General features: G+C 49.4%; 12 protein-coding genes across 12 annotated transcripts; 6 read left to right on the plus strand and 6 right to left on the minus strand.

Annotated features, from left to right (window-relative positions):
• Positions 1 to 1431: 1431 nt before the first annotated feature.
• Positions 1432 to 2418, plus strand: N7496_002010 (ankyrin repeat domain-containing protein; the record flags this gene model as incomplete). The annotated part of the gene is made up of 1 exon (XM_056694941.1): positions 1432 to 2418. One exon carries the CDS (start codon positions 1432 to 1434, stop codon positions 2416 to 2418), a length of 987 nt encoding a protein of 328 aa, XP_056561670.1.
• A 962-nt stretch (positions 2419 to 3380) lies between these two features.
• On the plus strand, positions 3381 to 4451 carry N7496_002011 (alpha/beta hydrolase; the record flags this gene model as incomplete). Its single annotated transcript, XM_056694942.1, has 2 exons — positions 3381 to 3790; positions 3845 to 4451. 2 exons carry the CDS (start codon positions 3381 to 3383, stop codon positions 4449 to 4451), a joined length of 1017 nt encoding a protein of 338 aa, XP_056561671.1.
• Positions 4452 to 4734: 283 nt separating this feature from the next.
• arp1 (scytalone dehydratase arp1) lies at positions 4735 to 5412 on the minus strand (the record flags this gene model as incomplete). The annotated part of the gene is made up of 4 exons (XM_056694943.1): positions 4735 to 5094; positions 5158 to 5199; positions 5253 to 5308; positions 5358 to 5412. 4 exons carry the CDS (start codon positions 5410 to 5412, stop codon positions 4735 to 4737), a joined length of 513 nt encoding a protein of 170 aa, XP_056561672.1.
• Positions 5413 to 5980: 568 nt separating this feature from the next.
• arp2 (hydroxynaphthalene reductase arp2) lies at positions 5981 to 6844 on the plus strand (the record flags this gene model as incomplete). Its single annotated transcript, XM_056694944.1, has 2 exons — positions 5981 to 6749; positions 6807 to 6844. The coding sequence occupies 2 exons, from the start codon at positions 5981 to 5983 to the stop codon at positions 6842 to 6844; spliced, it is 807 nt and encodes a 268-aa protein (XP_056561673.1).
• Positions 6845 to 7262: 418 nt separating this feature from the next.
• Positions 7263 to 8887, minus strand: N7496_002014 (uncharacterized protein; the record flags this gene model as incomplete). The annotated part of the gene is made up of 4 exons (XM_056694945.1): positions 7263 to 8442; positions 8527 to 8689; positions 8731 to 8747; positions 8811 to 8887. The coding sequence occupies 4 exons, from the start codon at positions 8885 to 8887 to the stop codon at positions 7263 to 7265; spliced, it is 1437 nt and encodes a 478-aa protein (XP_056561674.1).
• Positions 8888 to 9295: 408 nt separating this feature from the next.
• On the minus strand, positions 9296 to 10124 carry N7496_002015 (DUF202 domain-containing protein; the record flags this gene model as incomplete). The annotated part of the gene is made up of 3 exons (XM_056694946.1): positions 9296 to 9382; positions 9442 to 9725; positions 9809 to 10124. 3 exons carry the CDS (start codon positions 10122 to 10124, stop codon positions 9296 to 9298), a joined length of 687 nt encoding a protein of 228 aa, XP_056561675.1.
• A 1382-nt stretch (positions 10125 to 11506) lies between these two features.
• On the plus strand, positions 11507 to 13849 carry N7496_002016 (putative respiratory complex assembly protein Rmp1; the record flags this gene model as incomplete). Its single annotated transcript, XM_056694947.1, has 1 exon — positions 11507 to 13849. The coding sequence occupies one exon, from the start codon at positions 11507 to 11509 to the stop codon at positions 13847 to 13849; it is 2343 nt and encodes a 780-aa protein (XP_056561676.1).
• A 186-nt stretch (positions 13850 to 14035) lies between these two features.
• Positions 14036 to 16592, minus strand: N7496_002017 (repressor protein; the record flags this gene model as incomplete). The annotated part of the gene is made up of 2 exons (XM_056694948.1): positions 14036 to 14290; positions 14349 to 16592. 2 exons carry the CDS (start codon positions 16590 to 16592, stop codon positions 14036 to 14038), a joined length of 2499 nt encoding a protein of 832 aa, XP_056561677.1.
• A 546-nt stretch (positions 16593 to 17138) lies between these two features.
• Positions 17139 to 18042, minus strand: N7496_002018 (fumarylacetoacetate hydrolase family protein; the record flags this gene model as incomplete). Its single annotated transcript, XM_056694949.1, has 3 exons — positions 17139 to 17566; positions 17659 to 17870; positions 17987 to 18042. 3 exons carry the CDS (start codon positions 18040 to 18042, stop codon positions 17139 to 17141), a joined length of 696 nt encoding a protein of 231 aa, XP_056561678.1.
• A 1045-nt stretch (positions 18043 to 19087) lies between these two features.
• On the plus strand, positions 19088 to 20128 carry N7496_002019 (sterol desaturase family protein; the record flags this gene model as incomplete). Its single annotated transcript, XM_056694950.1, has 1 exon — positions 19088 to 20128. One exon carries the CDS (start codon positions 19088 to 19090, stop codon positions 20126 to 20128), a length of 1041 nt encoding a protein of 346 aa, XP_056561679.1.
• Positions 20129 to 20719: 591 nt separating this feature from the next.
• Positions 20720 to 22660, minus strand: N7496_002020 (uncharacterized protein; the record flags this gene model as incomplete). Its single annotated transcript, XM_056694951.1, has 1 exon — positions 20720 to 22660. The coding sequence occupies one exon, from the start codon at positions 22658 to 22660 to the stop codon at positions 20720 to 20722; it is 1941 nt and encodes a 646-aa protein (XP_056561680.1).
• A 2267-nt stretch (positions 22661 to 24927) lies between these two features.
• N7496_002021 (gamma-glutamyltransferase family protein) lies at positions 24928 to 26939 on the plus strand (the record flags this gene model as incomplete). Its single annotated transcript, XM_056694952.1, has 4 exons — positions 24928 to 25092; positions 25173 to 25191; positions 25254 to 25603; positions 25662 to 26939. The coding sequence occupies 4 exons, from the start codon at positions 24928 to 24930 to the stop codon at positions 26937 to 26939; spliced, it is 1812 nt and encodes a 603-aa protein (XP_056561681.1).
• Positions 26940 to 27336: the final 397 nt, after the last annotated feature.

The raw sequence follows: 27336 nt of genomic DNA on the forward strand, positions 1-27336 counted from the left end.
CAGCACCAAGAGGGAATTACTGAGAGAGATCTACGTGATATAGAGAGGATCGCTCATCTTTTTTCTCGATTCGAGATCAATGGGAGGAAGCAGAGAAGGGTGGATGACTACTTTAGACCAAAAACAGACTAGTTCTTACTAGATGAGGTTTAGCGCGATATTAGTGGCACACTTTCATTAGGCACATCGGAATTCTGTTGCACGGAGGCCCGTGCCGAAAACGGGAGTTTACTGTACTCCAGAGAGTGTTGCGAGACATTTTATCGAGTGTACCTGAGTCTGGCCCTGTATCATATCTCGAGATGAAGATACCTTAAGTTTTTGCAATCTCCAAGATGTATGCAATTTGGAGTTCTTCATGAATTACTTTTGCACTGGAATCTAGACACGAAAGATGGAAATGCCTGGCACAAGGAAATCCGGGGTACGAATCGTAAAAGAAGATCAAATTGGAGTCGCAAGTTTGCTCTGTCCTTTTTAGTCACTGTCCCTAAACTAGGACAAGTTCTAGTTAGCGACCGTCACTAACTTTAATGCCAGAAATATAGAGAGACTCTTTCAGATCCTTACCCTAGCGTTCTACATAAAGTCTACGGGTCAAAACATGTCTCTATTTCCTACATCACGCATTTATATTTAGCTATTATAGCTGATATATAGAGCCTGATTTGGTTCGCGTAATATGCATCCGGACTAGGCCGTACTAAGCCTACTAGGTCGTAGAGCAGCCGGCGGTGGTCACTTTCGGACAATCAATGATGTTTGTATGACCGTAATGGGCCACCCGCCACGAACAAGACAATCCCCAGCAAAAGTCTTCACGGGCACTTCGAAAACTGGAGTGTCATCTTCGCTCACCCTCACTCAATCTACACAATAAACACAAAACTAGTCACACCTGGCGGTGGCTTAGTCGACAATTCGGAGGGGCCCAGGCACTCCCAAAATATCCTCAAGAACATGGATTCCCCAAATCCACGAATCCCTTCTCCATCATGTCCTTCGTTTCCCAAGTCACGAGAAGAAACAGTGAACACGCCGCCCCTATATCTTCCTGGCGAACTGTGGCTCCTCGTCGTGAAATCTCTAAAGAGGGCAAGAGATATCAACTCCTTAGCTCAAACCAACCAGCACCTTTATTTCCTCCTTAATCCTTACCTCTATCGGCACGACTCGCGGGAATGTAGGAAAACGGCGTTGTTCTGGGCAGCTGAACGGAGGGAACGAGGCGACGGCTCGAATTTGCATTTCCAACGGATATAATATTGGGCCATCGACAAAAGTGGTATGACACCGCTATATCAGGCTGTCTGTAACGATAGAGAGGAAGTGGCTAAACTGTTGCTGGAAACTGGGCGTGCGAATATTAACCAAAAGCACTACGGCGGTTGTTCCGTATTGTCCCTAGCGGCGGCTAAGGGCTACGAAACGATGGTGAAGCTACTACTCGCGACTGAGCTACTGGATATCGACTCCAGGGACTCTTATGGCCATACGCCACTCTCCAAGGCAGCCTTAGAAGGCCAGGAGTCGGTGGTGAAGCTATTACTCGCGACTGGCCGAGTTGATATCAATACAAAGGATATCCAGGGTAACACCCCGCTGCATCTGACTGCGTCCAAGGGCTACGAGGCAGTGATGAAGCTATTACTCGCGACCGGGGTAGCGGATATCAACTGTAGGGACTCTTTTGGTTGCACGCCACTATCCGAGGCAATTTTAGCAGGCCACGAGTCGACAGTGAAGCTATTACTCCCGACTCGGCTAGTGGATGTCAATATAAAGGACCGCAACGGCCACACACCGTTATCTTGGGCGGCCCAGGATGGCCATGAAGTGATAGTGAACCTATTACTAGAGACTGGGCGGGTTAATGTCAACACGGAGGATAACAAAGGTTGGACGCCGCTGCAGTGGGCTGTGCTGAAGGGCCATAAATCGGTGGTAAAGCTATTGCTCGCGACTGGTCAAGTCGATGTCAACGCGAAGGACCTTCGAAGTTGCACAGCGCTACATTGGGCTGCGTTGACGGGCCACGAAACAGTGGTAAATCTGCTACTGACGACTGGACAGGTAGATCTCAACTCAAGGGACCACTACGGCCGTTCCCCATTTCACTGGGCGGCTCTTGAGGGCCACGAAGGGACAGTGAAACTGTTCCTTGAGAACCCGCAGGTGGATATTAACCTAAAGGACTACCACGGTCGTTCCCCCCTATCCCTAGCGGCGCATGATGGCCGCAAGGCGATAGTGAAGCTATTACTTGAAACTGGGCGGGTAGAGATTGACCAAAACGACCACTATGGTCATTCCCCGTTGTCGGCGGCGGCGAGTAAAGGCTATGAATCGACAGTGAAGCTACCTCTTGAGAATGGACAGGTGGATGCCGAATCTAGTGTTAGATATTCTAGTGATTGAACGCGACTGTCATGAACTGCGTCAAACAGCTATGGGGCAAGGATGGAAGCTGTTACTGGAGCGTGGATGGGTGGGTTCGCTTGGTGACAAAGACAGAAGAGTTAAAGATCAAGTCACAGGGTAGTGGAAGGTTAAGTGGAGGGAAGGGTATCGATTAGCACCGAAAGTGAGGCGATAGATGCGGAGCAGTATTTAGCTATTTCATCCTGCCTCGCTATATGCTTGAAAGCTAGCGAGTGCCTTGCTGCTGGATATCGTATGAGCAACAATTCTGAGCTGCCAGGGACCAAAGGGGTATGTTGCTGGTCTTTGATGGGCGCCATCACAAATTGAAAGATAGATATTGCTTTTAGTACCATTTCTGACAGAAATATAGGCGCCAAAGTTACGCAAAAGGCCAGGAAGGATATCTACAAGTTTGCTTCACTACCTTGTCTCGGGATCCTCTGTAGAATACAAAGAGGAACTTCGATTATACTTATGGGGTATCCAACTGGCATTATGAGTAAAGCCATATTGAATAGGCGAGCCTTGGCTGAAGAGGTACCGTTCATATAGCGTCGCATCGGCTAACACCCCATGCTCGGAGGAAGAGCGAGAAGAGACGAGGCACGGTGACAGCCGAGGAGGGGCGTGTTGCACCGATCGTCATGAATGACTCCAACGGAACCAACAGGAATGGCTAGACTTGTCGTAAAAGGGCATAGTTTTGAGGAACTTGACCCCGCCAGGCTCCGCCTATCGTGTTATCAAAAACCCCGCGCGGGGCATACGACACTGGGAGAGTGGAGTTGTTGGAGTATCCCGCCCAAGGCGTGGGGGCTACGCGGGATGGCGATTTAAGATGCAAGATGCAAGGGGGTTTAATTTGAGCTCCTGTTGCACAAATTTCAACATCCCTTCCTTCTCTCGCTTCTCCAGTGACTCTGTTATCCGTGTTCTTCTATTCCTACTCCGTCATCATGTCCATTCCCGGCGTCAATCAACCCCCGTATCCCCTCCACGACTCCGTCAAGCACTTGTTAGACCCCGAGTACGTCGACTTTTATAACCAACATGTGATCAACAACCAGCAAGTGCATTTGCAGCCTGTCGCGGCGTCACGAACCAGTGGTGTATTGATTCCAGGCGCAGGACCGATGCTGGAGGTGGGCAAGACCCAGGATATCACGTTTGAGCGTCAAGCTACCGAGGGCCCTGCGGTGGCTGTCCGCGTTTTTACTCCGAAAGGCGATGTCCCCGCTGGTGGATGGCCAGTGATGCTGTACTTCCACGGTGGTGGTTGGGTACTGGGTAACATTGACACCGAGAATGTGGTGTGCTCAAATCTGTGTGTTCGGGGGAATTGCGTGGTGGTGACCGTTGATTACCGGTAGGAAGACTTTATTTACACAAGCAAGAGCAAAGATCTAACGACTGGATATAGTCTCGCCCCCGAAAACCCGTTCCCCGCAGCCGTTCACGACTGCTGGGAGGCCCTCCTCTGGCTGGTCCAGCAAGGGCCTTCCGTGCTATCCATCAATCTGTCCAAGATTGCAACTGGTGGTTCTTCCGCCGGCGGCAATCTCGCTGCGATCATGACACAAAAGGGATTGACACTCTCCCCTCCAGTGCATTTCCAGGCCCAGCTGCTATCGGTCCCGGTAACTGATAACACTGCCACCGTGGCTAACAACGAGTCCTACCGTCTCTACGAACATACACCTGCCCTCCCCGCGCCAAAGATGATCTGGTACCGCGACCACTATCTTCCCAACGAATCCGATCGCACCAATCCCGAGGCGAGCCCGCTGTTTTATACCGGTGACTGGGCCCAGCTTCCTCCAGCGCTGGTTATGGTTGGAGAGCTGGACGTGCTGCGGGCGGAGGGCGAGCAATATGCTGAGAAGCTTGTGAAGGCTGGTGTTGAGGTAGACCTCCAGGTTATGAAGGGAATGCCTCATCCTTTCTTGGCCATGGATGGTGTGTTGTCCGAGGGAAAGAGGTGTATTACGCTAATGTGTGATGCCCTGCAGAAGGCTTTCTGGAGTTGATTGGAGATATAATTTGGAGTGTTAGATTCATGAGGGACATAGATACGAAATATAGACTATATCCAATGTTTGCTGGGAATTCTTTTTCTCATGGTAGAAAGAGCTTTTCTTTTGGGATGTATTTAATTACGAACGGGCAGTAGCCTACTTGAGGGCTGACGGATCATGACTGATGATCACTCTTCCCTATTCAATATAATGACGGTCGGAGGATGTAAGAATGCAGACTAGAGTTCATTAAAGCGCCTCTCTCGAAAAACTACACAATCACCAAATTCAGAACTTAATCCAGACCCTTGAAAACCTCCTCGAAACGCAACTCATTCCATCGCACATTAGGCTTCAAACCCGCAAACTTCCACACGCCATCCACCTTACGGTAATAGTGCTCATTGGTAGCATGCGAATGACCGCGAAGCTTGACCTCCTCCAGGCCATCATTGGTATAGACCTGGTGCGCAGCGCGGAGTTGGTGATGTCCGATCACCTCGGTGTCGGAGATCTTCTCCCACCAGGTCTGGCCAAGTAGATGCTGGGTCTTGATGGTGGGATCGCCCAGGAATCCGGGGTGGGTTACCATGGCCATGTAATCGTCGGCGGCCATGTCGTCCCATCTCTTAAGGCCGATCTTGGTGTAGTCGACCTAAGAGTTGATTAGCATCGAGATCTAACTGTTTGGTGTATATGAAGAGACGAGAGAACATACCGTCAGAGTCGGGGCAATGATGCTGCGGAGGCGATCCCAGTCCTGAAATTGAGTTAGCTGGAATAATTTCCCTCTTTGCGACAAGGTTGGTTTACTTTGGCATCGTAGCTATCAGCCCAGTCAAAGACCAGCTTTGAGAGGATCAGGTAGTCTGTTTTTGTTAATGATTGTTTTGAAATCAAGGGATATTCCAAACATACCCTGGAAGCTAATGTCCAGATTAGGCTCGGCGTTGAGCTTGACGGCAGGCGACATGATTAGAGTTGTTCGAGATAAAGTTTGATAAAATCTATAAACTTGGTTGTTGCGTTGAAGCAGACCGTCGGGTATATCTGCAAGTCGAAGAATATCGTACTTTGGAAATTCCATTGGAATCTCCGCATCCGGGCTAAAAAAGAGGATTACGAATTGTCTTGAATTAGATGCATTATTGGAATGCACCCAAGACTCCCGATTTGACCGACGCACGCAGCCATCTGCACTATTCTGAGACACGGCGTTTTCCGCATGCGGTAATTGGAAGGCATGTTGGATGTGAAAACAGCTTCCACGCAATTAAGGCATCCAGTCAGAAGTCTAGATTTGCTTCACAAGCTGTACAGTATGTGCTCATATTCCCATCCCGGAAAACAATATCCTTTCCTGGAAGCTGTCGTGTGGATTGAAAACAATGCCACCCGAGTATACACCTGATTTCAGCGCTCGGCGTTGAAATCGCTACTTAACTTAAGAACTTAATCTTCCTCGATTTCCACTTCTAAAGATTATCTTTTCAATATATCACTTGGTCGCATATTCCCATCAGCTTCATCACATCGTCGTCATGGTTATGGCCAACCCCAACCCCGCTCCTGCCGAGCTCACCGGTAAAGTCGCCCTGGTAACAGGTGGCAGTCGCGGCATCGGATCAGGAATTGCCCTCGAGCTGGCCAAGAAAGGAGCCTCTGTGGCAATCAACTATGCCAGGGACCCCGCATCCGCCGAGAAGATGGTCCACGAGATCAAGAGCCTAGGTGTTCACGCGGCCGCCTTCCAGGCCGACTTGACCAAGATCGAGGCCATCGAGCACCTCTTCCGCGAAGTAGTCTCCCACTTCGGTCAATTGGACATTGTGGTTTCGAACTCTGGAACTGAAAAGTTCGTCTCCTTGGCTGATACGACCATCGAAGACTTCAATGATGTCTTTGACCTGAACACTCGCGCCCAGTTCTTCGTCGCCAAGAACGCCTACGATTATATCCAGCCTGGCGGACGCGTGGTGCTCATGTCTTCCATCGCCGCCGGTGTCGGTGTCCCCGGACACTCGCTGTATGCAGGCAGCAAGAGCGCTGTCGAGGGTTTCACGCGCTGCTTCGCTGCGGACTTTGGCAAGAAGCGCTGCACTGTGAATGCCATTGCACCTGCCGGTATCAAGAGTGACATGTGGTTGAAGAACTCGTGGCGTTATGCTCCTGGTTGTGATCAGAACTCTTCTCTTGAGGATATTGAGCAGGCTCTGGCCAATGGTAGCCCCTTGAAGCGGTGCGGTGTTCCGGCTGATATTGGCCGTGTCGTGGCATTCCTTGCTAGCCCCGCGGGAGAATGGATCAACGGTGAGTGTGGAATGTTCATGTCTGGGACTTTTAGGACATTGGCTAATTTGAGTATAGGTCAAATCATTCCGTTGAATGGTGGTGCCAACATTTGAAGAGATTATTTCTTCGAGGAGAGGATTGTTTCGGAGGTGGTGATAACGTCCAGCGAAAGGCATATGCTGCAGCCATGTATAGAATGAGAACTTTACCTTTGTCTTAATATTTTCCTTATACAATACACTTGTGATAACAATATTGAGGTCGGCATCGAGCCCATAATATCCAAATTATTCACCCTCCTTCGTTTTGGGGTGTCCTAAAATAATGGGATACCCGGCCAAGGGCGAGAAGAAAACTTTAAGACAGATTCGACCTTACTCGATAATCTCAAAACAGATTTTATTCCACTAGCTTAGATGCAATTAAAGCCTTTTGAATGTTCATATATTTACCGCAGAAGTAAGTTAGTCTCGATCAGCTGATCCGGATCCTGTTCAGTAGGTGTTCCATCAAAGGGACAAGTCATACTACCTAATCATATTCATGATCAGTCCATTCATCATCCGTCTCTCTCTCCCACAGATCATCATCCTTGATCGCTGACTGCTTAACGGTAGTCGCGTTTTCGATGATCTCATCAATCCCCTCGGTATACGACAAGCGAGGCAATTTAGTATCCTTCTCAGCGAGTAACTTCTCCAATTGCCTATCAAACACATCGCCCGGAAGACACTTAACCTGCGGTTTCATCCCCCTTTCGTACCCATAGATACAAAGCGCTTCCAAGTTTGGTGGGAGATGATCCACAACAGCAAATGATGCATCGTCGACCTGATCGGCACCGATTCCTCGCGACAGGTAATAAAGGGTATGAATTCCGAGACTCAAGTTCTTTAGCTTTGTAAGTCCACGAAGAGAGCAAGGCGAAGGCTGAACAACCTGCTCTGGCTGCAGCTCCTGAAGTTCGTCTGCCCATTCCTGTTGATAGGCAGGCCGGGATCGTGACGAGGGATCATCGCCGTTGCCAAAGAAATGTTGTCCAAGAGTAGGATCGAATGTCTCCGCCAGTGGGATTTCAGCCTCGACATCTAAATCTAGATGTACCAACGAATCGGCGTGCAAGAGAAGTGCTCGGAAAACGTGATCCGTGCTGAAGATGCTTAATGAGCCATCTGGGGAACCTCGGCCTCCGATAGCATACGTAAACTCTTCCAGCCGTTTGGCCGACTCAATGACGCGTACCAGATGGTGATAGTCTACACTGGAGTTCCGAATGGTAAGGCTGGTATAATTCCCGGATCGGGGTGGTGGCTCAATACTCGAACTCTGCGTGCTCATAATTGCATCGACTCGGATGGATTTTACTGCGGGGAGCCGGCGTACTAAGTTGAGGCTGCCATACAGATCATAGGGCTGGTAATTGTACCAACTGTGGATTCTCGTATCTGCGTCGACAAGAAATCGGACCTGGCGAAGATGTTGTAGGAATGGCAATGTCTCCTGCGGGCTACTGTTCTCCCTGTCCAAGAAATGCCTAAAGAAATAATCATTTCCCCGGAGTGTAGTTCCATTGGTTTGGGCGTTTAGTTTTGAAAGTTTAGATGATTCCTGGCCAACAGGACAGAAGCTCAGCGATTCTAATCGTGGTGAAACGCTGACCAGCAATGCTCCCAATGCCTGGGCGAGGAAAGGGGTTCGTGGATCATTATGGCTAATCAAGTCAGAATCGAGCGATTTGAGAATATGTGCTAGCGGAGCTATGGGACTGAGAAAACTGGAGGGGGGAAAAGCTTACTCCATGGTAGCCGGACTCTGTAGTAAGATATTGAGCATCTTTCCCTGTTCCTCCGGGCAATTAAAGCCGGCCTGTCTGATCGCTGCGGTCAGGCGGACCTGATCCTTTGGTCGGAGGGACCGTTGCGGCGATTTGACCGTGTATGACTGCACATATCCATAATCTAGCGATGGAGATCGGTTCAGCTCTATGTAACGAACATACCCCCCATACCGAGGACTCTTGAGGATCGATCGGAGCATTTTAAAAGCCACGGCCAGATCCAGGGGCTCTCGGAGTTTTACGCGCCGGTATTTGCGCCGATTGGACATGTCACAAAGCCGGTGCCAACGGTGGCATTGTAGAGATAGCGCTGCTGCATCGGTGTGAGATGGCAGGTAAGATAGGATCCGTAGGAGAGTTTCGTCTGGAAGGGATTGAAGAGACATTGTTTAATGCTGGGAAAGTCCAGTACTATCAAACAAGGCAGCCTCTTGTTGAGGGAAGAAGGCTAGGCACAGGGAGCGCGCATGCAATGACGGGATATGAAGGGTTATATGAATTGTTCTCGTCGGATTTACTCTCTGGAATCGAGGCTGTTGGTGTTCAGGCCCAAAGTGGGTAGGTTGGCCATTGTCTAAGGCAAGGCTCACTTGAAGTGTCCTAGTGTGATCTTGGCATTTTATTTCCGTCACGCCTTTAGGAGGATGAGCACTAGGGGACCGCCATGAGGTGCCATGCATTAGTTAGGAAGTTATTTTGGTATATATACAGTCATCATCATAAAGGGTCAGAAAACTCGTTGGATCAGCGTTGACGGGTGTAGATCAATCTCGATGAGAATCGCAACAGATAGTATGAGAGTCACCAAAATCAACTGCAAATGCTCGGTTAGTTATGCCTTAAAACCTTCATCAAAGCTTCAGATAAACCTACCAAGCCGAGTAAAATTCCCACCCAATTAAGCTCCCATCCTCCAGCGTGAACTTTCCCTAGAGAAATAGCACTTTGCTGCCTCCAGAATCGATACGCCCCGATCAAGGCCACTATAATTGCCACGCAGTGACAGGCCACGGAGAGTGGGATACCAACCTCATAGAATCTTAGGCGATCTTGGGGCGTGGTTGGTCGTTGAAGGCGGAATAATTGTGCGATTAGAACCCCTTGCATAGCAATGACAACCGATGTGCGGATGTATGCGAGGAATGTTCTTTCGAGGGCTGTATAGAATTATATAGATAGGTTTGTCAGTTTGACCATTCTAATACTAAATCTCAAGAGTTAGCGCAATATCTTCACACACCTAGGTGGTCGCGATTGCTCTTCTGAGGCACCGTCATGGTGACATTATGAGTCCAGAAACTGCAAACTTTCTTCCAGGCACCTTTGCGCTCGGGGCGCGGGCGACGCACACTCGATCGCGAGGCTGTTCGTGTGGTCACCCGATATTCCTCGCCAGAGGAGGCGGACGCCGAGGAGTAATTCAATTGCTCATCGTCCTCTCGTGTTTGAATCTCCTGAAGCTCGAGAACTTCGGTTGGAGGTGGCGACTGATGATTCCGCACGAGAGCGTTGGCCGGCGGTTCAGGGTCTACAGGTAGTTCTGATGATTGGGCCATTGTCGAAGTGATGTAGATAGGAAAACATTGAAGAGCATCCCGATTGTAATCTGGACCTGAATCATGAGAGAAGAGGAGGGGGCAAAAACACCGGACTCGTTTTTCTCTTATTTTTCGCGTGGGATCGGAGCAATCGGCGAAGGCGCCGGTTCGGCTGGACCCGACTGGCGACGCTCAAACGGCGGATGGTAAGCTGGTTGGCAGATAAGAAGGCCAAGCAGGTCCAAACAGGTCCAGAGAGAACTAGACACAGGTGAATGCAGGCTAGAAAGGGCCAAAGAGCCAATGAATTGATGGCTCAATGGATTTTAGCGGGGCCCAACAGGGTCCGGGGAAGATGGGGGTCGGCCATTGACAAAGGAACGGGTCGGCGACGGGTGAAAGGTCCGTAGATACTCGGAGTTCATTGATCTAACTTGGTATATCAACATAAAATACTGAGTATACTAAATATACATCCACTATCACACTCCATCCGGTCATTTAAGCTTAAAATTGATCGCAGCTGGCTCGTCAAGCCGTTCCCAAAAGAACCCCGCATGCAGCCAATCATCATTCGCCGAATGCGGATTGCATCATTTTCGGGCGCGATGTTGCCAACTCCTGCCAATAACATTCCTGGATAGACTCCCATTTCTTCTCAAATAATAGCCATCTACAAATGAGAAAGCAAAGAAAAGCACACTAATTAACATCCACATGTAAAAACAGTCCAATAGGCACATTACCATGAGAAAAACAAATCATTTCAATAGATTTGGCTTGCAGATATTGATCGAAGACTTCTAACTACTGTGGATCAACAGCTTTGAGGCAATGTCACTGGAAAAAAATAGCCATTTGAATCTAGAACATGAGGAACCATACGCAGGTCATTCTTGAGCGAAAAGGGGCGTGTAAAAGGAGCAAGAAACTTGTGGTGAACATGTCGATTAGTCTAGTGTTCGCCAGTCAGCCTATTCAGATGCACTACTAGTAACAGATCATCTAGATCAATAGCCTAAAATTAATCACGCACTAAGCTTTTGATATGAAAATAACAATGGCCATCCCTATGATGGTTTTGCTGATGTGGCCTAGGGTAAAGTGATGGTACTATCTTCTTGTGCTTGCAAACTCCTGAGCCTGACCCTGGCAAAAGACAGTGGATGTGGAGATACTAATATTTACTATTGTGTCAATATTGCATATATTTGCCTGTAAAATTGTACAATGCTTAACAAAACACAGAGATTTTACGCAAATGCTCAGTAGATACTAGGGGTATGCTGATCGACACCTCAGGCCACTAACTTTCCTACCTGGGACTAGCTCGGACACGATCTGTCGGCGCATCGACGCATCGCCGACTTGATCGATGCGCTTTCTGTCCAGCAGTCAACATGCGGCGCCATCCTCGGAGTGCACTGGGGAGCTGGCCCTCTTCAGCTCTCCCTCGACCATTTATCCCATCATGCACCCCATGGAGCAACGGCGTCAACGCGCGATTCCAAAGCTCAAGCTCCGGCTCCGATAAACCATTCCCTTCCCCCGACGAATCGAACGAACATGTCCGCCGCCGTCGCCGCCGCTCAAGGAGAGATCCGAAATGTCAAAGGCTACCTCTCACTGTGGACTCACTTGGAAAGCCTGGAGAAATTGTGGTTGTGCCGACAAAGCGACCTCCGAGCTTAAAGCAAAAATTGCGGGAAATGAAGAAGACGAATACGGAGGATGCGCAGATGCAGATGCAGACGGTCACACTGAGCTCAATGCTGGATGATTTGGAGGAAGAATACACCCCGTTGACTCAAAGCGCAATTCACGAACGCATTGAGAGTCACAATGCCTCGAAAGACCTGAATGCAAAAATGACCGAGAGCGAATGGGAGTCTGTACGAAACAGCCTTGCTTCGTCATTCACCTACATCCAATTATCGGAATACATCGAAGAATATGACCAACACCAGTCTCAGGGCGAGGGAAATGCAGGAAGATGGAGGCCTGGTATATCCGCTTTTCTGCACGCCAACCCGGATCTACACACGGGAGTTACGAAACGGGTGGCTACATCGCAAGATTTGAAGGGCAAGGCTTTGCTGGCAGAGCGGATCCTTCGTGATTGCTGGCAATTATCGGTCGCCGATGAGATTGGCCAGTTGGACCTCCGTCTGTCGCCAGCTTTCATCGCGTTGCTGCTCAACGCAAAGCACTTTTCCTTCGATGAGGTGGCCACTATGCACCAGTCTAGCATTGACATCACGAGCTCCCTTGGCTTGGTGAGGATTACTGGCCGCCAGAATCCTTGCGAGTCGATGTGCGAAATCATCCTTGATGCTATCGCCAGAATTCGAGAGGATCCGACCGGTCTTGACGTCCTCGCATCTCGCCCGGGCCTGAATCAAATATACCCCCCACACTTGTTGGAATGGATCAGCAAGACCTATGGTGTCGCTCTGGAGAATGGTACCTCTCAAGTCCCAGAAAAGATTCTGTACCTTGCAGAAAACAAAGAAGGTGCAGATAATGCGCGGAGGGTCCTCAATCTCGCACTCCACGAAGTGACTCCTGCTTCAGTACCCTTCTCCACCTATTTCCCTGCTTCGGAGACCGCAAATGTGTACAACTACCATCCAGAGGGCAGTGTTTCATGGTTGGATCAACAAAAACAATGGTTCCGATGGGCAATGCCCTCGACACAGTCTACCGAGACTGAAAACAATTCCACTCCTCTCTTTGATGGTCATCAGACTCGACTCTCAGACCATTTGTTGAACCTTCTCCGCCAGATACCTATTCCAGCTTCGAGTCCGGGAAGCGGTTTGAAAGTGTACGAGTCCGTGACTGCTGCAGTGGGCCACTGTTTATTCACACGGAAACCCTCACTTGAAAATGCGACTATCACCCCTTCGCAGCTGGGAAAGCTATCTCTTCCAAGAACCTTCTCCACCGATATCCCTCGCATCATAAATTTCCTGGCCTCCCTCCGGCCTATCACCCCGGTGGTCGGAACGCAAGTTCACAACATTCGATTGACGCCGTCATCTGCATATGCTAGCCTGGCCCCGACTCTTGATGTCAAGATTTCTTCCAAACTAGGCAAGACCCTGGGAAGTCCCGAAGACTCGTTCGACGTGCAAAGCATCAAGTTTATCCGTGGATCAACCGCTGTCGATTATCTCTTGCCGGAGAACGGCCTCGACCTTCGGTTCACCCGCACAGTCTACAATGAGCTTTCAGGAGAAGCACTCGAAGAATCCGTGGAGAACCTCGATCTCGTCAGGAGCATCGAGTCCTCCCTGCGTAATATTGTTCATTCTGACATGACACCGGCCGATTCAAGCTCATTACCGGTATTCTGTCAAATCTCACTCCCCAGCAACCTCGCCCAGCCTGGAGCATCATCTAGTGACGCCCCCTCCTCAATCACAGCGGAGTACATGCTACCACCGATTCAAAATCTCCGTGGCTCTGCTATCCAGCTCTACGAACTCGCCGACCGACAACTCAGCTACAGTTACTCTGAGACTGGGCCCTTCCTGCCCGCTCGTACCATCGACGTATCCCTCGACATGCGCATTCCCAACTCCCCAACGGAGGGTGTGGAGGCTGATCAATCTCAATTCTCGCTGGAGTCGGAATTCCATTCCTTCTATAACACGGCTTGTCGCATGGCCTTTGATATCCATGACTCGAAGTTGTTGGGTGTACAGGATGGTCTTCTCGAACCGAGTCCCATGTATTAATACTTTTCCTTTCGGGTGTTCATTTTTTTTTGCATATAGATGGAAGCATGCCCTTTACTCACGGGCCTTTGTACAATAGGATGAAATGATATGGAGATGGGATTTCCATCCCTAGTATTTACCCACATTATCTAAACACCCAGTATATCCGTAGATCGCTCAATCTATCTGTTTACGCCAGGACTTCTAAGAACAAATCCCATCCAATCGGGCCTGTATCGTCTTTTCATCGAACCGTCCACTGTCCCCCTCGTAATTCCGGAGAACCTCCAGGGTCATCAGGCGGCGGGGTGCTTTGCGGCCGGTCATCAATTCGAATTGCGCAATGCCTTGCTCGATCACGTTTTCTAGCCCGTCGGATAGAACCCATGGTCGGCCGTTGTCACTTCGGATGCGACGCATTTGTTTGAGGAGAGGTGTGTCTAGGGGTTTGTAGGCCAACTATAGAGTCGTGTTAGCATCTTTACCCATTGAGATTGGGGGCACTTCTATGACTCACCTCTAATACTACACCCCCGGTTGGACTGCCGAGCCATTGCATTGGCATCTCAAAGTTGGCGGGGGGTTGGTCTCCGTCCGGATCGGCGGGTACACAAGAGGCAATCAGACTAGGTGGACTGGCATCATCAGGCCAGTCGTCCTGAAGAGATCGTAGTACTCGCACCACCTCTTCCGAATCAACTTGACCTGCTGCCCAGGAGTTGAAGTGACGTGCGACTTCTTCTGCTCGTGATTGCGTCCGGTTGTAGATGAATATCTTGCGACAGCCCAAGCGCAGCATGGCATAGATTGCTGACCGCGCCATTCCACCGGCTCCGATGATGAGGCCGGTAGTCTTGGCGCTGATCGCGTTACGAGGTGACAAATGTCGAGTGATGCAGGTCATGATACCCACCCAGTCCGTGTTCTCGCCGTACCAACCCAACACAGGGCCTGCCTGGTTGCGTCGACTGGCTTGTTCTTGGAGAGGGTACATCGTCCCATCAGCTGTCCCTCGCAGGGGCATGATTGTGTTGATAGCTCCAATAGCCTCGGCGTGTCTGCTTTTCGCAGCCAATTTATGGTATAGCTCTACACGCCATGGTTGGACAACACTAGACCCGCCAAAGTTAGGATCCCTGCGTAGCTCATCCAATACAGCGAGAGAAGGAGAGTCGGGGATTCGATAGACATGGCCTAGGCCGCAGTGCTGAATGGCTGCGTTGTGCATGGCCGGGGATAAACTGTAGGCTACGCTGGCACCGAGAATACAGAATTTCAGCGGGTCGAGCACGTAGCTCTGAACGAGGGCCTGGACGGCATCCCGCGAAGTGATTTGCGGATCACGTTCGTTCTCCGTCTCTCGAGTAATCGCAGGATGTGTCACGCTCGTAAGAATCGAGTTGAACACTTGTGACGTTCGTCCCAGACGGCCAATATTATAGGCAATCAGAGGTGGATGGTCTCCCGGTAGAGACCGAATCTTGTTGGCGAACTCTAGCACACTCGCATTCTCCTCTCTGGATGTGCCCACTCGGAGAAGTCGCACGAGCTGGCATCCAAGTTTTTCAGCTTCATTATACAAAGACACGCACCCATCATCTTCCCATTTCACACGAGATGACGCTTCAAAGATGTGCTGTCCAATGATCTTGGTCTTGCCCCGAGCGCGGATGATCTGGGCTAATTGAGATCGATTCTCGCCAAGGTTGACCACTAAGTATTCCACTGCCAAGCGCAGAGCATGTTCCAGGATATCGAAGTATGTTGCAGATAGATCACGGCCTTTCGCGGCTGTGAGTGATGACGTGTCCACGGAAAGAATGATCGGAGTCCGCGCGTTACGACGAAGCACAGACACTTGTTTGCTAATCACATTGGGCATTTCGGGACCCCAGCGATCGACACAAAGCTCAATGGCATCTCCACCAGACTCCAGCTCTAGCAGATTGACATTGTCGGCGATGAGATCCGAGGATCGCACGAAGATGGCGTGAGTAAAAGACCGAAGCTCGGGTGGTGTTTCGAGCAGCACGAAGGGCGAATCGTAGCTCGAATGGTTGACATCGACTCCGGTCACGAAGCGGACAAACCGGGTAAGGTCTTCCTTCACTTCTTGTAGTTTGAACGAGTATGCTGCCGAGCGAGGGTCGGGGCTTCCGTCGTCCGAGATAATTCGCGTGCGATCCTCGACATTGTAAAATTCGAAATTGGAGCAAGTTCGATGTAGCGGGTCTCCCTCGCGCAGGAGTCGTACGGATTGGTCGTCCAGGCCGAGGAGTTGTTGAATGCGATCAATGTCGCGAACGAGGTGGACCACGGGGTTTGTCTTGACGATGCGCCGCAGATGATCCTGAACGGGCCGTGTAAGACTTCCCAATCCGCATTCCACCACGCAGCCCGTCCGATGGTTGTCGAGCATCAGTTTCAAAACCTCAATATCCCGACGTTGGAACTCCTGGCTGCCATGTGTCTTCAAGTATTCCTGTCTCGTGACGCCCGTGATTTCTTTAAAGTAGTGGTCTTCTGTGATGAAGCGACGCTTCAAGGCAGTCGCCGCGACAAAACCGAGCGAGCGCTTGCCGCAGCCACGAATACCGACAAGCACCAAGGAAGCATCGGGGGCGAACTTGCGCGGAGCGGTGGTCTCTGGAGGGTGCATTGCGGGGGAGGGTGTGTTCTTGGCCGAGTCGGTACGTGTAGTAGTGGAGGGACTAGGACTGGAGTCGACGGACTCGAGGACGCAGGATTTCCAGTCAAGCATGATGGGTGAGCAGGTTCGGGGAGACGAGGCGATCTAGTTGCAAGGCACGAGTGCCATGACGGGGCACTTCATGTGCTGCAAGTGTCGCATCAAGGGAAGGCAGAGGAAGCGTGAAGCTGTTGGACACGGGACCAGATCGAACGGGGGTGCAGTCTAGGAATCGGCTCCGGTGAGATAGAAGGATAGGTAGAGGTAGACGGCAAAAGTGTGGGACAAGCAGTCGGGGGAGAGGAGAAAAGTAAGGTAAGGGTGACCGGCGACAACTTCGAGACTTTCCCCGGATGAGGCACCGGCAGTGGGGCAGTTGGACTTCTTATCGTCTGATTAGTCGGAAGGTGGAGAGTCGGCAGAAACATTACCCTCTCCGGAGTTGGCACGGCATTCTACTTGTGGGGAGGAGACTATCATGTTTTGATCTGATGTTTGGAGTCTATAGTCAATACTGCACAAGAATTGAAATACATGTCCTATATATTCATATTCAGATGTATGGAATCATAAGTACACTATATGCAGATAATCAACAATGTCACAAGACCCTTCCCTTTAGGTCTCCTTGAACTCGTAGCGACCCTCACGGTCCTGCACTTCCACCGAAATCCGACCTTCCTCAATCTCCTGGCCATTGACCTCGATCGAGGCGTGCATCACATCGCCAGCCTTGACCTCACCCACACCCTTGGGGGTACCCGTGAGCACGATATCGCCCTTCTCCAGAGTCATCACGCGAGAAATCTGGGCCAGCTGCTGGGGGATACGGTAAAGCATCAGACTCGTGGAATCAGCCTGTCGCTCGGTCTCACCGACACGCAGGCGGAGGAAGGCATCGTGGGGGTTGGGGATGCGCGACTTGGCGATCGCTTGGGAAATGGGCAGGAAGGTATCGAATCCCTTGGCGATGGACCAGGGGAGACCCTTCTTCTTGGCCTCTTCTTGAACATTACGGGCAGTCATATCAATGGCAAGGACGTAGCCTGAAAACACGAATCGCAGATGGTCAGTGGAACTGAAGGCATAGACTCGGGCATGAGATAGCGATCCGGGGCGTAGGAGGGCAACCACTCACTCTCAATGGCATCCAGTGCGCCCTGCTCATCCAACGGGTCCAGGTCCTTAACGGTCTTGCCCATCACCAGACCCAATTCGACCTCATAGTGCAGACTGACACCCTTGGGGCGGAGAACGGGACCGCTGTTGGGGAGCAGGATGGAGGAGGCGGGCTTCAGGAAGAAGAAGGGCTGCTTGGGGGTGGTGTTGTTCAACTCGGTAATGTGATCGCTAGAGGATGGTGTATTAGCGATAGTGTCCAGATCAAAGCGATACAGAGGTATGGAGCAGTGAGTCAAGCCGGTTGACTGCGACCGGGGTGGGTGTCGCGGGGATGGGCTACGCACGCGTAGTTACGGCCGATACACATGATCTTGCGGCAATTGGCACGAATGGAGGCCATTTTGATAGTTTTTTGGACTCGAAGAGAGGAGTAGAGTCAATGAGGTGGGAATGTGGAGGACAGAAAGGTCGTGGGCCGGGGAAGAAGCAGTTAAAGAAGTCGGAACTCTTCCGTGGGGAGCTCCGGCGTTGGAGATTGCGATTGCGGAGAAATCACCGAGAGCCGCTTGTATTCTTTTCCCGTTTCCCGGTCAAGAGGATTTATAGCAGCTGGTAATTGAGAAGATATTTAAATGAATTTCAAAATGTCTCTTTTTAAAAGATCTACCCACACATATATATACATCAATCGATATCTCATAAATAATTCGGAATTCTGCGAGTTCGGCCGGGTGACCCGAGTCTCGGCTTATCCGCCCGAGAGGCGTCTCCATTCCAGCTAGTCATTATTCCAGTCTAGTATACTAAAAATCCCCCATTTGTCCGACACGCGGGCGCCTATCAATAGATCTTGATCTGACAGGTGAAACGATGTCTTCGAATCCAAACTGACTATAATTTAACTGACGTGACGGTAAAACTGCCCATCAGAGAATACTAAGGCTAGGATAGAACTACAATAGTAGAACTCGTGCGTCACTCTAGTTGCTTCGTCTCCTCTCTTATACTCTTTGATCATTTAATTGCCTTGAATTCCTTGTTTAATGAAAAATATAATCACTTCAATTACGAAAGAGGCTCTGTGACGCCTGCTATCGATTCTCTACAGCTCGATATATCTGCTAGGCAACCACACGGAAGGAATTGGATTATTCCCAATTGTGACTTCAGATAAGCTCAGCCTCAAGTACATATCTCTGTAAGCAATTCAATCAACGAACAGATTGCCCCGTTAGTCAAATTATCAGTACTTACCTTCGTATTTACATCGCCGAGGCTCCCTGGCATGTGGTTACATCCAACAACTCGCGGGGGAGTTGTGGGCACGTGCTCGGTCCATGAAAACTCCAACTTTCAATACTTTGAAGTCCACGAGATACTTCTATCCCCTTCCTCTAATATCCTCTAACCTTGGAAGCTGCATGAAGTCTACACTATCAGCAGTCATGGCACCTTCCGAGTCCGCGCGTGCAACCCCTAGCTCCGTCTCGAGCAGATCTGTCCCCAAAGATCCATCAGGCAACCCAATTCCTCATACCAAACGATGGGTCTATTTAACTACAGCCCTATCAAACACCAGTATCAGCTCACTGGGAGCGAATACAGCTCTTGTGGCCGCCTTCATCTCTTTCAACTCCTCTACCACAGGCCAGAGGCTCTACGATTATCTCGACCATGTGTACGGCGTGTATAATATGAACCTGTGGGGAACTTTCATCATCACATCCGTATTCTTTTGGCTGTGGGCTGCTGTCTTTGCGATTCCTGACCTGACTGGATGGCCACAGTGGCTATTTAAATACAAAACTCAACCTTTCGTCCGGGTCAATGGAAAGGAATACTTTCGCATTGCGATGATCTCGTTGCGAAACCAAGTCCTCGTCGCATTCCCTATGATACTTCTGGTTGCCCTCGCCGCCCCTCCAATGCCGGTGGCTTCGAAATATCTACCGTCGCCATTCCAAACGTTTGCTACTATCGTATTTGATATCTTCTGCACAGAGGTCGGCTTTTACTATGTCCACCGCCCGTTTCACTCGAACCTACTGTATTCCACCTTTCACAAAAAACATCACGAATTTACTGCCCCTGTCGGGTTGGCGTCGACCTACTGCACAGTTACGGAGCACGTGCTTTCTAACTTATTGCCCAACTCCATCGGAACACTGCTCGTTCCTCATCACTGGTCTCAAGCGGTTTTTACCTTTTTGTTCCTTGAGTTTGGCACCATTTGCTCGCACTCGGGATACAATATTCCATGGATGCCGTCGAATTTGCAACACGACTTTCATCATTTTGCTTTTGATGAAAACTTTGGTCCTATAGGCATTTTAGACGCGTTCCATGGAACACATAGTAAGTTTACGAAGACAATGAAAGAAGCCAGGCAAAGAACTGGAGGAGATGACGAGGAGGCAAGAAAGATTGTGCTTGAGAATCTGGCCAGAATGGGGATTGGCTCTGCTGCTTGTAATCGCAAACTGTGAGCTTTCTCTTGCGATAATAACGGTGTGAAATCACTGGCAACTCCTAGGTACCGGAGCCTCAGACTGACCCCGCGTTCCCTTTAAGTTCCTAGAGAGTTTCTTTGGACAAAAACCCTATGGTTGCATTCAGTCCAGAGGGTTCAAAAATGGTACCAGCACACTTGGTAAGGAACAAGAGGATGACAACATATGTGCGACCTAGGCGATTCGTGATCTTCCTGCTGTTCAACATCTTTCTGCAAGTCATTACCCACCGTTTATATTGCAAATTATGGCTCTCAACTTACAAGTTGCTCATAAAATAACCTTGCGTTTTTGCATTCAGTCGATATTTCTCAACGTCAACTCCAGCCAAGATAGCTTTAACCGTATACGGTTAGCACATAGCTAATTTATTTCTTTATATTATTTAGTATTGTAATACCCGGTAACCCTGTTCGTTCACGTTCACGGAATACCTGATTTCTTTTCTCCTTTGCGAGCCTTTTCAGGGTGCAAATACTAAATTAAAACGTAGGCCCGGGATAGTAGAACTATGACGAAAATTTGGTGAAAGAATGGTATTTGGACAAATCTGATCTCAGGAAGGGATCATAAAAGCTTGTTCTCGATGGTCTTAACTCCAATCAAGTGCTTCACGTCTTGGAGTGCTTTCTGTGATGCCAGTAGATCAGGGTGTTCTTCGTCATGCGTTCTTCGTCGCACTGCGACCACGTGCTCAAGTAGCTGCTCAGCCTGTTTGATCTGCCCGTTGGATTGATATATCCGCGCAAGTTCGCGCTGAGATACCAGTAGATCAGGATGTTCTTCGTCAAGCGTTCTTCGTCGCACTGCGACTACGTGCTCAAGTAGCTGCTCAGCCTGTTTGGTGTGCCCACAAGATTGATATACTATTGCGAGCACTTGCTGAGACGTCAGTCGCTCGGGGTGTTCTTCATCGAGTGTTCTCCCTTCTACCATAACAACATGCTCAAGTAGCTGCGCTGCCTGCTTGATCCGCCCGTTGGATTGATACGCCCGCGCAAGTTCGTGCTGAGACGATAGTCGATTAGGATGTTCTTCATCAAGCGTTTTCTTTCGCACCGCGACCACGTGTTCAAGTAGCACTACGGCTTGCTTGATCTGCCCGTTATATTGGTACGCTGTTGCAAGATCATGCTGAGACGCCAGTCGAGAGGGGTGCCCTTCATAATAGTTGCTTTCAATCCATACACATACATCTCCAAAAGCAATAACAGCTTCCTTTGCTCGGCCATCCTCTAGGACGCAATTTCCAACCTTGGAAAGTAAGCTATACCTCTCACTCAAGTCTTGGTTTTCCTCTCTCCTAAGAATTTCACGGGCATGCGGAAGGAACATCCTCCATGTCTCACGGTTTGTGTGTTCAGAAGATGGAAAACACTTGTCCAGATGCTGCGTCACAGTCGCGATGATCTGTTGTGTCTTACGTTCCCCTGCTATCCATACTCGTGTTGATAGTTGTACGAGGTTGTGTATATCGAACATATCTTTGTCGTGTCTCTTGGTCAGAAATCCATAACTACACAATGTACCAATTGCAAACTCCATCTCTTCCTCCGAATCAAGGGTAGGGAGAAGGGATCGCGGAATTGCCTTTGGCTCAAGGTAAGACATGAATTCCAATAAATCAGCCGCCGAGGGATCGGAACCCCTGATCTGATTAAAGGAAATAAGCCAGGTAGTAGTCAGCGCGTTAGGCATTTTACGGTAGCGAGTGCTATCGTGAAACTCCCTGCTTGCTAGACGCATCCGGTCTTTTTCGGTTTTATGTATAAGTTCGAGGTACCATGTGGTCGTTCCATTATTCCGAGAAATATAGTGAGCTGCTTGTGCAATAGCGAGAGGAAGCAAGTTTAGCTCCTCTAGTAGTTGTATAGTGGATTCTTGGCCATGTAGTGAATCTTCTCCAATAATCTTAGCAAGAAACGCAATCCCTTCCTCTGTTGTCATCTTTTGGAGTTCAACAATATCCTTTTCTGCGAAAGACACCGCCACCTCGCGAGAACGAGTAGTGAGCAAAGTTACCCCTTCCTTACTAGAAGGGAGATACTGATTTAGCTCATCGAAAAGCAAGTCCACATCATCGGCATTATCGACAATGAAAAGCCACTTTCCGGCTTCAGCAGAGCTTAACTGTCGGCGTACTAATTCCATCGCACTTTCATCGTCTGAATTCTTATAGATTTGGAGCTCTTTCACGATTTGCCAACAGGACTGCTCAAAACTCTCGAGGCTAACGGCAAGAGCCCAAAAGATAGAACAGTCTGGCATATGCGATTGAACCCAGCGGGCAAGCTGAAGAGCAACTTGGGTTTTGCCAATGCCACCTAGTCCGAATAGAGCTAGTTTATTGGTGTTTGCTTGGAAGAATAGCTTTTGCTGGAGGTCATATAGTGTGGTCTCACGACCAGTAAAGTGACGATTGTCCAAGGACGGGAGTATATAGTGGACTCGAGATTGATCACCTTGGAAAGATTCAGTGAATCTGATATGTCGATTAGGGTTTGCCATTAACTTACAAGGCTTAGGATTAATGTTTCTCATTCCTTCGATAGGCACGTGGATGTGGTTTATGTGGTTAGCGACTGGGCCATAGTTCACACCAATCTGGGACCCCGAATTTGAACGCCCAAACAACATTGCGGACTCCATGCTCGCCACGTACAATCTGGCATAAATTGTCGCTTTGACGCCGTCTCGAATGCAAGAGTAATAGGCAGAACTATAATATATCGGTTGGCTTCGAAATTTTCCTTAGGCTGTGAACTCGGCTATTCAACAGAGTCGGTGGCTGGAGGTGAGGGGTAGCAAGGAATGTTTGCAACCGCAGACACGTCTTGCCATCAGCGCGTCAGGGGTGGAGGGGGTGCACTGCCTCGACGCCCCGCCCGCATCAGCGAACGAGGCAACTCGATGAATTATGTACATATGTGGATCTCGAACTGCATGAGATATCTCGGGCTATTGGCGACTGAGTTGTGATTACGCAGTAGCGGAACCAACCAGCAACCTCCAAGGTGGGGCTCAAGAAGTCAGATTATCAAACCTGTCGTATCTAATGATGCGTTAAGGCAGCCAGTATCTCAATTTTAGTCTATAGTTACAGCCTTATTATTAGTTATGCTGGTCACAATAGGTGTGATGATCTTAGGTCGACCGGAGGGGATAAAAGGTATTGGGACTGCCGGAAACTCGTAGATTAGAGCGAATATACCTAAAAGACTGTTTACTGCATCCTACAATTTCATTATTTTTGAGTTTACTCTCGATCATATCATAGGTAGGAAGATGCGACTTTCAATGAGGGGTGACCCAGTCATGCGGGAATTCCATTAGTTAATTCAACTAGTTAACTAGTTAACTGCGTACGAGTGCAAAATGATGACTAATCTTGACGGATGTAGAAATATATTTCCTCTCTGCGGGGATCCGCCAGCAGCTCCGACACAGCGCTCTGCCGAAAAATTGAATATCTGAGGACATGCCATGCTCCGCGAAATCGTGCCTTGTTATTAGACCGACTACAAGATTGTTGTAGAGACATCGTTCCTATGTAGCAGAAACTAGGCCTTTGAGTAATTCCGTATGATTTGAGTTTGATATTTCAGCAAGATCATATATTTTTGATGGAAAATATTGTCTGTAAACACAATATGTAGATTTCTATTTTCATGATTTTCCCTCTTGGTTGAGATTAAACGGTTGGAATTCTAACACGGGGTAGACAAGCAACCTTGTTCATAAAATATCTATTAACTGACCTTCTGTTCCACTAGCCGTAATACGCAACTTAACAGGCAGTATTGCTGGCCCCTCTAGCTATTATGGTAGTCTCCAGTCCACGTGTGTTAATCTAACATATGAATAAGGCAATCGACTGCAGAATGAGTACCGAGTAACTTATCGCCTCAACTTAAGTCCTCTCTCGAGATTGTACTACAAAGGGGTGTTTATTAAACATTATGTCATTTCAGGATGATAAAAGCAACAAAGATGTCCACCAGTAGAATAGGCCCGTCCCTCTTCAATATTTCTGCCAGATTCCCCAGGCTTCCATTTACATCCTCTTGCTTGTCTTTTGGTTTGATGTCAGTTATACCTGTGAAAACTTGCTGTGACGCTATTGCCTTTACAATTCACTATAATTCTCGGCTTAAGGGTGGTGGAAACTACATTTCAGTGTGCCGAATTACTGCCATAGAGGGTAACATATCGTCCTCCGATAGTGTTATCTATGTAGATATTAGCTACTCCATGGAGATGAGTTCTTGACAACGGTGAAGTTCTTGTAAGTAAATATGCATGACTAACTACCATGGCTGACTATGTATTTGACTACGTACAGGTATCTTTAAGTCTCGGAGCGTCGGAGGATTCCCTGCAATCTGACGACCAACGGGACATCTCCGATTCCCGACGATAAGCCAGTCGGCAAAGCTGATAAGAAACTCCAAACATTAAGACTTCCCTGATAAACCGACGAATAGGAAAATTAGAAGAAACCTGACTGGTGGTCCCTGCCGACCCCAACTTCTCCAATTATCCCACCATCTCACTCCAAGCGGGGGATTGCCCCTCTCCATTTCCTGTACGAGAAGGTGCTCAGGCTAGTCGCTTTTATTATCGTTGACGAGTCCCCTTTGATTTCGTGTGACCTAGTGAACCTCGGCCGAGTAAAGTGATTCATTAGAAGAGCGTGACCACCCGACAGCGAGTTGTTCCTCTTCTTTTCCACACTTTAATTCCTTCGATACCTCTCCTCCTCATTTCCTCCAACAATGCCACTAAACTCGAAGGCTGTTTACGCCAAGTCGGATGCGGCATATGTGCCCTTTGCCAGTCGACGAAGCACTGTTCACAGCAAGAATGGCATTGTTTCGTGTACTCAACCACTCGCCGCCGCGGCCGGCCATAAGATCCTCAGCCAAGGAGGAAATGCCGCAGTATGTCTCTATGTTTTTCGTGCGACAGTCTCTGTCATATTTTAGAATTGGATGCTGATCGGCGTTCTCCGCGTTTCTAGGATGCAGCCGTTGCCGTTGGTAGGCACCTCGATACCAGCAATGATGCCGAAGGATATGGTCTAACTGATTTATGTCTCTAGCTGCCGGTCTGAACATGACCGAGCCTGGCTCAACGGGAATCGGAGGCGACATGTTCTGCCTTTTCTACGACGCCAAGACGAAAAAGGTACATGCGCTGAACGGATCGGGCCGATACCCTGGTGAAGCAACTCTGGAGAAAGTATGCGAGAAGTTGAACATCGCCCCCGGTGCTGCTGGTCGTATCCCCATGCTTAGCGCGCTGGCAGCTACCACGCCAGGAGCCGCTGCGGGATGGGTTGACACCGTTGAGAAATTTGGCAGTGGCAAGCTGTCTATGGAGCAGATCCTGCAACCGGCTATTGAGATGGGTGAGAATGGATTCCCCGTGTCGGAGCTTTCATCCAACGGCGTAAGTTGTCGCTATTTACATTTAAAGAGGACACGCCAGACATCTAACTCGCTGATAGTGGCAAAAAAGTGAGGATAACATTCGTATTGCATCTCCTAATTTCCGTGAAATGCTCAAGAAGGACCCCTCGGCCAAGGATGGCGTGCGAGCTCCGCTTCCCGGAGAAATCATGAAAAACCCCACTCTCGCAAAGACGTTCCGCACTTTAGCTGCCGAGGGCAAGAAGGGCTTTTATCAAGGCCGAATTGCAGAGGAGATTGTTAAAGTCGTCAATGATCTCGGTGGTTTTATGACCCTCGAGGACCTGGCATATCATGCCGAGGTCGGTACTCAGGAGACGGAAGCCATCTCTCTTAAGTTCACCGGTCAGGATATCGTATCGAAGCAAAGCCCAGGCACCGATGGAGAGCCTAACCAGGGTGTGGAGGTCTGGGAGCACCCTCCAAATGGCCAGGGTATCGTCGCTTTGATGGCCCTTGGAATTATGGAAGAATTGGAGCGCACGGGCAAAATCCCTCGTTTCAGCGAAGCTCAGCACAACTCTGCCGAGTACCTCCATGCAGTGATTGAGAGTCTACGAATTGCCTTTGCCGATGCGGCCTGGTGGGTGACTGACCCGGATACCGAGAAGGTCCCCTCGAAGGGTCTGCTAGAACGTGAATACCTCGCCGAGCGAGCCAAGCTGTTCTCCCCTGACCGCGCTGCGGATATCTTGGATCACGGCAGTCCCGCCCACAACCACTGCGACACAGTCTTCTTTGCCGTGACTGACAGCGAGGGTAATGGCATCTCCTTCATTAACAGTAACTACGAGGGCTTTGGTACGCATATCATCCCTGCTGGCTGTGGTTTCACCCTGCAGAACCGCGGTGCCAATTTCTCCCTGGAAGCTGGACATCCCAATGCATTGGCCCCTCGCAAGCGTCCATACCACACCATCATCCCGGCTTTAATCACAAATGTGGCCGACGGATCCTTGCATTCCGTATACGGTGTCATGGGCGGCTTTATGCAGCCCCAAGGCCACGTGCAAGTGCTGTTGAATATGCTTGCTTTCGGATATCACCCTCAGGCTGCCCTTGATTCCCCGCGAATCTGTATTGCTGCGCCGACATCGGAAAGTACCGATCGCACCATCTTTGTTGAAGAGGGAATTAGCGGTGAGGCGATTGAAGGATTGCGTCGCCTGGGTCATAAGATTGAGGTATTGACGGAATGGAAGAGGGCTATGTTTGGTCGTGGCCAGATTATTCGTCTACACTACGATGAGGGATCACTTGTATACAGTGCGGGCAGTGACCCCAGAGGTGATGGCATGGCATTCCCTCTACTGTAAACCGTGCCATATAAATAAGATAGCCAAATCAACCGTCTGAATTTCTTGAAGACTCTACTCGCAATTTTGCTCTAGAAAAGTTCTTTATCAAGCCATTCCCGCTGGAATATCTCTCGATTTAACTGCACGGCTGACTTCTCTACCCCTCCAGTACTGCGTAATTGTCGATTAAGCTGGTCCATGGAGCAAAGCAGCACCGAACTTCGGAAAGGGATTCCCCATCTAGACCGCAAATTCCGAGCGATTGATAATAGGCTATGGTTTTTATGTTTTGGAACCTACCGTGATTCGTGGATGTGACCTTGCCAGATCCCCACCCGTGGTAAACAGTTGTATTTCCATATACTGGCTACGGCTATGATACTTGTGGAAGATTTGAAGAGAGAGTGAAGGCTGT

The sequence above is a fragment of the Penicillium cataractarum genome, assembly GCF_028827025.1.
Source record: "Penicillium cataractarum strain IBT 29864 chromosome Unknown utg000001l, whole genome shotgun sequence".
Taxonomy (NCBI): Eukaryota; Fungi; Ascomycota; class Eurotiomycetes; order Eurotiales; family Aspergillaceae; genus Penicillium; species Penicillium cataractarum.